The sequence below is a fragment of the Stegodyphus dumicola genome, chromosome 3 (genome assembly GCF_044657685.1).
Source record: "Stegodyphus dumicola isolate Sdum_Otavi_A_Nest chromosome 3, ASM4465768v1".
Taxonomy (NCBI): Eukaryota; Metazoa; Arthropoda; class Arachnida; order Araneae; family Eresidae; genus Stegodyphus; species Stegodyphus dumicola.
This window is the reverse complement of record NC_140770.1, coordinates 29,873,584-29,884,564: the sequence shown is the minus strand read 5'-3', so window position 1 is coordinate 29,884,564 and position 10,981 is coordinate 29,873,584. Positions and strand designations below refer to the sequence as shown.

Below are 10,981 nucleotides of genomic sequence, written 5' to 3'. Positions count from 1 at the left end.
AGCAGATCAGTTTTCCAGTGCGAATAATTAGAATAAAAGATCCAAGAAACCAGATTTTTAAAATCTCTTTTGCAGTCTCTGTTTAATCTTCAGTCGTACATGCTTCTGGCAAAATGGTGAAAAATTAATTTGCTGAATAAAACGCATTGTTGGAACTGAGATAAGCTTGGCTTCAAATTTCTGCTCACGGTTATCGCACTTGGCGAAAGAGGGTAGACCTCAAGCGCTATCAGTATAGCAACCCTAGACAGAGGTAGGTGGTAGAAAAGGCCTGATGGTGACTCATAACGTAGTAGCATAGCGCCGCTGTGGTCTGTTTTTATCGACCGCTCAGAAGTTGCGAACGCTTTTTTACTCAGTAAACTAGAGTCGCGCTAGCGTTGAGGTTGTGTTGTTGCGAGTTGCAAAGTTTTAATTCGTTGGAAGTTCGTATCAGTGCCGGTAGGCAAAAAGCAATTACGGCGTCCTGCATTTTACAGACGCGTACATCCCAATGTCAGGGGATGGACACGACATTTTATGAAGATTCACGATACCGCGGTAAAGAAGAAATACGCGGGATGAAGCGGCCTATGACTTTAGATCTAAATTTTGCAAAGAGCAGTAAAAAGCAGAGAATGACTTCGGTCCTTACTTCGCCGGACATGAATATGTGCAAGTTAGGCTCTCCAGAATTAGAAAAATTAATAATTGCTCAACATGGTTTAATTGGAGCTACACCTACACCAAACCAATGCATGTATACTAAAAACGATGATCGAGAGCAGTATACTAGAGATTTTACTGATGCCTTAAGTGGACTTCAAGCTGCCACTTCTAACAGCAATAATATCAACGTGTCTTTATATCAACAACCACAGACTATTCAATCGGACATTAATATTGTATCTGTAAGTAATAGTTCGAGTTGCAACCTGATGCCTCCGTCTTCATTACCGTGTTCGACGGCACCTATGGTGGATTCGTATGGATATCCCCAACCTTTGTCTTCAATAAATGTCAACTGTAATCCTATGGTTTCGTCCACAATGAATTCGAACTGTTTTCCTCCAGTAAATAATGGATATTATAGTCTGGAACCTATCGTCTCCATTAAAGAGGAGCCTCAAACCGTCCCATGTATTGGGACATCCCCACCGCAGTCTCCCATTGATATGGAAGATCAAGAAAGGCTAAAGTTAGAAAGGAAACGTTTGAGGAATCGTATAGCTGCTAGCAAATGTCGACGAAGAAAACTTGAGCGGATAGCCAGGCTAGAAGATAAAGTCGCTCTCTTGAAAAATGAAAATGCTGAACTAAATAATCACGTTACTAAACTCCGCGAGCATGTTTGTCAACTGAAACAGCAAGTTATGGACCATGTTCGATCGGGATGCGAAATTTTAGTTACTCCATTTCCAACATATCCAGAAGATCTGTGAGTCTTTTTAAATAAGCTGTAAGTACTAAAATCATTCTCAATTTTTTTCACATTTGCATGACGTGAAGCGAATGTTTGTTGACATTGGCCACCGTTTGAAAATCAACTTAAGTGCTCTTGTTTCACTGAATATTTTTTCATTGAGAATTTTTTTATCAAAGTGAAATACAACTTCGTATGCTATTTGTTGTCTTCATTAGTGTTTTGACTTTGATAAACGTATTTTTGTAAAGCATAAAAAATTCAAATTTAGTGATAATTTTATGTATTCAGCTTTCATATTTTTATTCCTCATGCAAATAATGTAATTTCTATGCAATAGCTGTTTGTTAGGATATTAACTGAAATTTTTATGAAATTTCGTTTACCTGTATGTTAATTTCAAATGCATGACATTAATCATAATTTGTATTTCCTAGATTGTATGTTTTGTTTGAATTGATACATAGTATTTATGTATTAGTAATTTGTTGAATATAGCATAAACGGGATGATGTTTTCCTTGCTATTCAAAGTAAAATGTAATTAAATATGTATATGTGAAGGAATTAATCATGTATACATGAAAAATATATGTTTAAGGGAATAGTTTTAAATGAAACATATGCTACCCATCATATTTATACATTGATAATCTGATAATTGTTATGATAATGTAACATGAAATATTTTCTTATATTACTGAACTTTTGCAAATCTGATTGAGTAAAGTTAAAAAATTAACAACTATAGCCTTAAAAGACAAATCATTATGAAGAGCTAGAAAATTAGGTGGAAAATATGGCCTTAAATAACCTCGAAAGGAAAAAACATACATTTAGCCATTCATTTTTATAATGTTAATTTGTTGCAAAAAAGTGAAAAGAAGTATTTTGAATATTGTTCTAAATGAGTAGAATCAGATTTACACCATTGTGAAGGAAATGAGAATTTTTATGAAATCTATGGAATATACTCATAAGAGCATTTTAAAAGTTTGTCAATAAAACTGTTATAGAAATATTTATCTATATCATCCATCAACTGCCTTAACTTTAGAAATTACCTTAAGGAAATTCTTTCCTATATCCGAGTTATTTTGTGCTGCTATATAACTATACAGAGTTTTATTTCTATTAATTTATTTCAATCGTAAATTATTGCTTTATGATATGGAATCCTTAATATCCATTCCCATATTAAAGAAAGAATTCTTTTACATACATAAGAAATTAATATATTATTTAATCTCAATATCTTTAATGATGCAACCATTCATGCAAAAATACTTTACATAAGTAAATTTTCAATAATAAGATAATAATTTTTAACTTGTTTATAGACAGCTGCTATGAATGAAATGACTTGTGATTTTAAAAATATAGATATATTTTTGGAAATATTTATGTAAAATTTGATAAATGCATATGTATTATTATACAAAAGTATTATCACATTTTTCTGTAGCAGTTTCATAGCTTAACAAATATGTAAGAAAAAAAAGCATGTTTACTTTTAAATATTTTTAAGTTTATAATTTTGTAGTACCTTCATGTGACATAGAATATATATGACTGTTCTTGATTGTTCATGAATTGAATGTATATTAGGGCAAAATAATAATAATAATGTAAAACTAGCTTGGAATAGATATTTCAAGTATTTTTTATTTCTTCCCTTTTTAGTAATGTAGTTTTTTTAAAAATCTTTATATGCAAATTTATCAAAATGCTGGTTTATTCAGTAAAAATGGATTTTTAGAAACAATATGAAAACTAATATTCATATTCATGATAGGCTGGATTAAAGAAATTTTGTACAGAGGTCAAAATTACGTAAATTTGCTCAAAATGCTCTGGTTTTATTCAATTTCCCCATAAGAAATAATTTTAAAAAATTATATCTTAATGTGGGTTGTTTTTCTTTAAGTCTTTTCTTTTTGTAAAAATAATTAAACGATTCTTTAGAGATTCAACTAAATTATCCTTGTTTTTAGAACATGAATATTCTGATGCACATATTTATCCATATATTTTAGTATCAGAAAAACTTGGGAAATTTTTTTAAACTGTTATGTGTTGGAAATTTATTCTTTTAGTGTAGCATTTTATCATTCCATTCCAGCAGAGCACCTTTATGTAATTTTTGAAAAATGTGTTATGCACAGCCAACTAAAGAGAATAAAAAAGCGAAAAGAATATTTGCTTTTAAAAGTGATTTTTACTTTCTAAAAAATCGATTTGATAAATATCACAATAAAGACAGCTTGTAATTTTGAAAACCTAAATTTTAAATCGGCAACTATATTTTTGCAAATGGCATATTCCTATAACATTCCTTTTCTTCTTGTACTGACTTAATTTACTGACCCATTAAAATGGTTGTGTGAAATGAATTTTCTGAATGGAAAAGATTTGTATGCTGTGAGATATATAATCAGTTGTAGCTTTAAAATCTGAGCCTAGAGTTATGGCATTATTTTTCATTTAATATTTTTTAATTATCCTTTTGCTTTGTGGCATTATATTTGCAAAATAGTGCTTTGTAGCAGAAAACACTATTGCTCACATACTAGATATATTAGTTCCTATGTTCTTGTTTTTTTTATGAGTGTTTTATTTTATGTTCACATGTCATGCCTTGATTGTTTTTAATTTTATGAATAGTAAATTATTTTTATGTTATATTATCATATTAAATTTTAGTGCATGTTTAAAGCTATTCCTAATTTTAAATTAGCTTAGGTGTAAGATTCCCTGCCCCCCACGTTTGCTCTAAACTGTCAAATAATTGCCAAATTGATATTTTTTTACTGTTACAGCTTTCATGGCCAATTTATAATTTCCTAATAATTGTTTTCAGCTGCTTTGTTAACTCAATCCCAATATTTCTTTTTATATTCAACTTTTTAAAGCTTGATTCACTTGGATGAGCCTTTATTCTAAAATTTGAATTTAGGTTTCTAAAATTAATGTAAAAAAAATTTCATTACTTATTGATCATTGTCCGGTCTTTTAAAGAGGCCCAAAAATATATTCCATTAAATTAAAATTCATTTAAAAGTCAATATTCACAATATTAATTATTTTATAGTACTGTAATGATTCAAAGATTTTTTAGCCATCTAATTATATATAAAATATTAAAATTTAATTTTAATTAATATGCATGATGTCTATTTTTATTTAAATTATTTTTTTTTATTAAATTGTATGTGTGTGTTAACCTAGTCGTGAGCTATCATTTGATTCAAGCTTCATAATTTATGTGTATATTCTTAGCTTATCTTTAAGATCTTTTTTTATCTTAAAAAAGTTAGCTTTTTATATAATATTTGTATATAACAGTATCAAAATATAGTATCGATTTCATTTAGTATTTCACATGCATATTACAGTGGAACCAGTATATCTCAGAGACTTATTGTAATGATTGTTAGATATACTTTCTTAAAGGAATGCATTAGCGCAGATTGATTTTACAGAAATGTTTGAGAAAAAATACGATTTGTATTGATGTTAAACACAGGAAAAATGCATAACTGCTGGAGTGCTTCCATGACAAGTCTATTAGTATTTAATGGGTATACTAATAAAGTTCTAAATCTGGAGTTAAATATAGTTAAACATAATAATTTTTGGTACTCTTCTGTTATTGGGGGACTGGATTCAGAATTGTATGGATATACATGTTCATGTATATAATTATAGATGTATGTATGTATGTGAGTGTATACATGCACATACATATATACACACAATACACACATTTCTGAATACAGTCCCAATAACAGAAGAGTTAATTTTTAAATATACTAATTTTTAAATATTTGAATTGCAAAAAAGTGATGAAAAATGAATTATATACTTTGTAAATTATTTATTACAGTAAAACGTAGTTATTTTTAATAGTAATTCATTAATCTCATTTCCTTTTATTTGTAGAACACCAAATAAAAGAAATAATTTATTCAAGAAAATCAGTATTTAGATTATTTTATTTATTTAATTTCATATGTTTAAAGTTGATTTATATTTCAATAAAAATGAACTCATAAAAGTATAATGTTCTACTTCATGGGGAATAGATTTGCTAAAAGGTAATAAGTTTTGGTGTGAGCAAATGTGTTATAATAAGAATTTGAAAATGGGGAAGGTATATTCCAACTACTATGTAATAAAAATACAATATATATTAAATACTGTAATTGGCAAATATACTTATGCACTGTAGTGTATTTATGTTAGTCACTCATATAGATTTATGAATGAATAAATTACAGCAAATCTCAAATAATAAATTTTTCGCAGACTTTATTTCAAGATGTAAATTAAGGTAAAGTCAAAGAAAGGTATACAGATAGTGGTTCCACTGTATCTGCATTCATGATGTATTGTTCCCATTTTTTAAGAGTAGAAAAACTATGAGGAATACCTTTGTATATTATGTCCCCTACCTCACATTTATTATTTTTTATGTATGTGTTTCAGTTTTGTTACATATAAAGCTGAGTGCAGTTATCTACTGTAAATAAAGCTTCATGTATTTTCCTTTGTGCAATGAGTTTAAAAATAATTGTGATATGATTAGTGTGAATTTTAAAAAAAAAAATGTCCGTTTTGTAGGTAATGTTGGCATAGTAACATATTATTACTGCTGCTGATTTACTTAAAGCTGAGATGCTTATTTAAGCTATGCACTTATTCAACAGAAGGAGAAGTTTTATAAAGCCAGTAGAAAATATTAAAAAAGAAAGATTAAATATTGATTAACTGTAATTAATTTTTAAGATTTACCTTTTAACTGGGCTTGGGATAAAAAGTTGAAATTTTACTGTAATGCTGTAGTTTACATATTCTCTTGAAATTAAATAAGAATTATAGAACAGTAAATCAGGTATGTATTGACCATCAGCTACCATTTGCTAGTTTTCAATATTTTTTCAATTTAGTTTCATTATGTGGAATCCACTTAAAATGCTAAATAAAATATTTTATCGGGTTCCTTTTTGAAATTAAAGTAGACCATTCTTAAGAAATGAGCTATATTATTTGTTCCTAGAACAAATTTGTATTAAAAAGTGAATAATATTGTATAGATCTTTTTAATATTGAACAAAATTGTAGTGAAATGAAATATAGAGGGTTGTTTTTTTTAGAACATTTTCTATTCCATTGATATAAACATTTTAATAAAATAAAAATGTGATTGATAAAGATATTGTGCCTATACTGTACTGAAAACTGTACTGCAGTCTGTGAGTGATGTTTTAGAAAGTTTTACCATATTTTTAGATAATCTGTCTACTTGCAATGAAAAGATTGCAGATGCACAAAATTAACTGCAACAAATTTTAACAATAGTTGCTCAAGTTGAAAACACAAATTGTTAAAAAAAATATTGTGTGGTTTGTTTACAAATCACAGCTGTATTTTTATATATAAGTGTTTGATAACCCAGCTCAATATGACAATCTGCTTTGATAAAATAATATTTAGAAGATAAAGTGTTCTTCCTGTTGTATAGTTTCATAAAGTACATGGTACTTAATTTTGTATGAAAAGTCAGCTATTTTCATAGACAGATGTTGAACTGAGTGCTTTGTCCATTTGCTGCAGTTTGACGCTTTTTTTTTAAAGTGTTGTGAACTAAGTCATTGTCTTAGAGAAATATATATTATATATATATATATATATATATATTATGATGATGATGATGATGCTTGCCAGAAGCTATGTAAATAAATTATTTTTATTGATGAAAAGAAATGCTTCTTTTTCATTCTTTTTTTACAGTTTTTTTAGCATTTAAATAAAACATCCCCACATATATACATACACACACACATGCCATATTATTTGAAAGATTTAAGGCCTTCCTTATATTTTAGGATAAATTTTAGAAACAAAGAATATAGGTGAATATTTATTTCATTTTGCAGTAATTCTGAAAAAAGAGAATCAGAATCATTTTTTTTTTTTTTTCCTCTCCTTTCCTACAGAATTTCTGGCTGTTAGATGTGGGCAAAGGCCATTATATTAATTTTCAAGCATACTATTGATCAGTGCCGTGGATAAAAAAGTAAATAAAATAACTGAGGTAGATGTGGCTGTTTCAGTTAATGATAAGTCATGTTGTTATTTAATTACTAATTGCAAATATATTTATTTAATTTAAATAAGTGTTATTATTCTATAGAATATGATGATTAATCTTATTTTTCAAAATATCTGTTTATAAGCCCCTTTCAACTTTTAGAACAAAAAAAAAAAAAAAAAAGAAAAGAAAAGTGGAAAGAGGGGTCTTATTTTCCTATAAATACAGTAATAAGAAAAGCCTTAATCTAAAGCCATAAGAAACAACAACCGTAATACATCTCACATTTTATAAAGCAAGTTAAAAATGTACTGAAAATGCTTATCCTGATTTTGTTATGAATTAAAATGCAGATTTATTAAATTAAAATTTTAATTGCTTGCATAGACCATTTTTAATAACTTATTTGGTCAAATTGCAAACCCGTTTTTAATATCTGTCTCAAATACTGATAGAAACGTTTTGCAGCTTTCAATTCGTTATTTATTCAGATCAGTTTTCTGCAGTTTTTAATTCATTACCAATAAAATAATTTTTATATATATCTGCTTTTGCCCCTCCCCAAATCCAAGTTTGTTTTTTTATTTTGGTATTTCCTAGGATATAAAATGTGTTGTTTAAAAAAAAAAAAAAAAAAAAAAAAAAACTTCTTTTTAGGAGTTAATACAGTTATTTCTCAATTCATTTAACTAAATCATATATATTTTAAGTATCAGTGACAAAAGATCTGAGAAATATAATAAGAGCTGAAATCAGTAAAAATGTGATTTCAATGCTAAATGTGAAATTGCTTAAAAAATATGTGCTATTAGGAATGATTTTTAAATACTTAATGAAATAAACAGTGTAACACTATTTGACAACATTTTTTGATAGAATACATGAATATATAGATATTTTCAGGATGTGATATAGGAAAATGTTAGTGCTTGGTAGAAATTTCGCAATTCTTTCAATTGTCACTTTCAAATCTTCAGTTGCAATAATATTCATCATTTGCATATAATAATAAAGCATTTAATAATAAAGTTGAACTTGCCCTTTTTAACAGTTTATAGTATATATTCCATATCTTTTTATTGTGATGAAAAGCCAAAGATTTACAAATCAGGAATTGCAAATGATTTCAATGTCATTCAAAATTTCAAAAATGGCTACAAGATTCTTGATTCACTGTAAATAATGCTAATAACAAATTTTATTTACTGTTATTATGTTTTAGGAGACCGGGTGAAAGCTGCAAGTCTCTTAAAATACTGACAATATTTTTCATATATTTTCAATCTGTAAAAGATCATATAATCAAAAAGAAATATGCTGCAGGTTAATGTTTTGTTTAACTAAGCATACTCTCAAAGCCTTCATCTATTAATGATTATGCTTTGAATTTTAGTTAAAATAAAATGGAGCATTTTATATGATAAAAATAGATTGAATTCAAAAGGGAGGATTGCCTAATCTAATTAAGAATGATATTAATATCAAAAACTAAAATTTATTATTTTGTTTTACACTGAAAAAGTTTTAAATAAAAATTAACATATGCATTAAGTTTTAATTAACCCAGGAACATTTTGTAGTTCAAAGCGGATTTGTCCCTGAAGGAATATTGTTTTCATTTTACGATTTTGCGTTGAATCACTATAAACGGCATATTGCTTTTCAAACTCTTGCCACCAAATGTTAGAGTCCTGCATTATACAGTCAAAAGTCGTTAATCCGGACTCGTCTGGACTTCGGCGATTCCGGATTATAGATCATCAGTTTAAATCTTGTAAGATGGCATGCAGAAATTCTAAAATTAAAAATATGAAACCGTAATTTATGAAATAAAGAACAATTATGATCTAAAGGGTATCAAAATTTACAAAAAAAAAAGCTTAATATTTATTTGTTTACTTTATTAAACATTTCTTTCAATGTAAGTTGTTTAAGTTGCTTCTTTTTATGTGATAATACTTTTTCTTTAATTCTATAAACAGACATAATTTCTTGTTCAGTTACAAAGTTCCGCTGTTCAAGTCCCATAATTGCTGTGCCGAGAATACCGACTAACTTGTCAATCGAAATTTTTTCGTTTTCACTAACCTTTCTGTCACCTTCTTCATGTCTTTATCCATTTTTTGCAGCAATTCCACTTTTTGTTTGATGGACATCGAAACATACTTTCGTTTTGTAGATCCTTTGGGAACTCCAGCATCGGAAATTCTATTTGACATAATAGAAAGTTCAAGTTTACTTTTATAAAATTGCTCTTACAGTCTGAAAAAAGTAATAAGCCGGATCCAGTTCGAAGATTAAGGAAGAACGCAATCATCAACATTAACTGAAATAGATAATTTTAGCTTATACCATCCGTTATACATTAAATGCGCACGCAAAAACGTATTCTGCACTCGCGCACACGCATTATGCGCAGTTGTAAAGGTCTTACGTGCACGCGTAAACGCCTATGTGCATGTGTCAACGCGGTGCATGCGCAGAAAGTTTTTAGCTTTGAGGTCCGGATTATAGATCATTCCAGATTATGGATGTCCAAATTAACGACTTTTGACTGTATTTGAAAAAATTTAATAATTAAGAATCTGCATAAATGTATGTATGTTTCTTGCATTGTGATAAAACAACAGTACCTAGTACCATCCAATTTTGAATGATGTAATCCTACTGCAAATATGGGCATCTGAAAGCCCAAATGTGGAATTTGTTTTATTATTTATTTCATATTTTGTAAAATTTTAACGAATTTTTGATTAACAAATTCATCGATTTAAAAGCAAGCAATAGGAACACTATAGGGGGGGACCTTTTTATCTACAGTGCGCATAACCGTGCATCGGAAATTCTAAAGATATGCTCATTTTAAAATTATTTTGCGACATTGCTGTTGAACTGAATTTTATGCTTTAAGTGCAAAGAAAGTGATATTTAATAAATAAAGGTAACACACAAGACGTTAAAAAACCCCGCTTGGACGTAATTTAAAATCTGAAGCCTTTCAGATCTTTTTTATTATTATTTGTTTTATTGCTATTATTATTTTCATTTTTGAATTTTTGGGGGATTATTTTTCTGTGTTGTCTGTTTTTTGTAGATGACCAGCAGGAAGAAATGTTTAGGAACCCAAAATAGGTTAATCCAGGCTTGTTCCCCAGCATTTTACTTCATTAGAAATTACATTGTTTTTAATATACATGTAATTAAAAAAAGTTTTCCTTATGTTTAATGTCATAAAATCCTGCCACTAGAAGTTTATGCTATCTGTTACATAATTTCATCTGAGATGTATAAAACAAGTAGGTAGTTTACTAGTTGAATAATTAAATGAATCATAGGCAGATTTCCTTCTTCTGGTATTTAGAGAGACAAAACAATGAAAAAGAGGATAATGGATGATTCCTTTCCAAAAGTTATGTATTTATGTTTGTAAAGACATTAAATTTAGTTTTCATCAAAGAAGTTGGAGAAATCAGCTATGCCTTTGCT

The 10,981-nt window shown here is 28.2% G+C and overlaps 1 protein-coding gene across 1 annotated transcript; it reads left to right on the top strand.

Annotated features, from left to right (window-relative positions):
- The first annotated feature begins 292 nt into the window (after positions 1–292).
- LOC118183384 (transcription factor Jun-like) lies at positions 293–6,232 on the top strand. The gene has a single exon (XM_035352901.2). It carries the CDS (start codon positions 504–506, stop codon positions 1,419–1,421), a length of 918 nt encoding a protein of 305 aa, XP_035208792.1. The 5' UTR covers positions 293–503; the 3' UTR covers positions 1,422–6,232.
- Positions 6,233–10,981: the final 4,749 nt, after the last annotated feature.

Excerpts from the sequence above, each read along its gene's own strand:
- LOC118183384 (XM_035352901.2), top strand. The coding sequence starts at position 504 with ATGGACACGACATTTTATGAAGATTCACGATACCGCGGTAAAGAAGAA.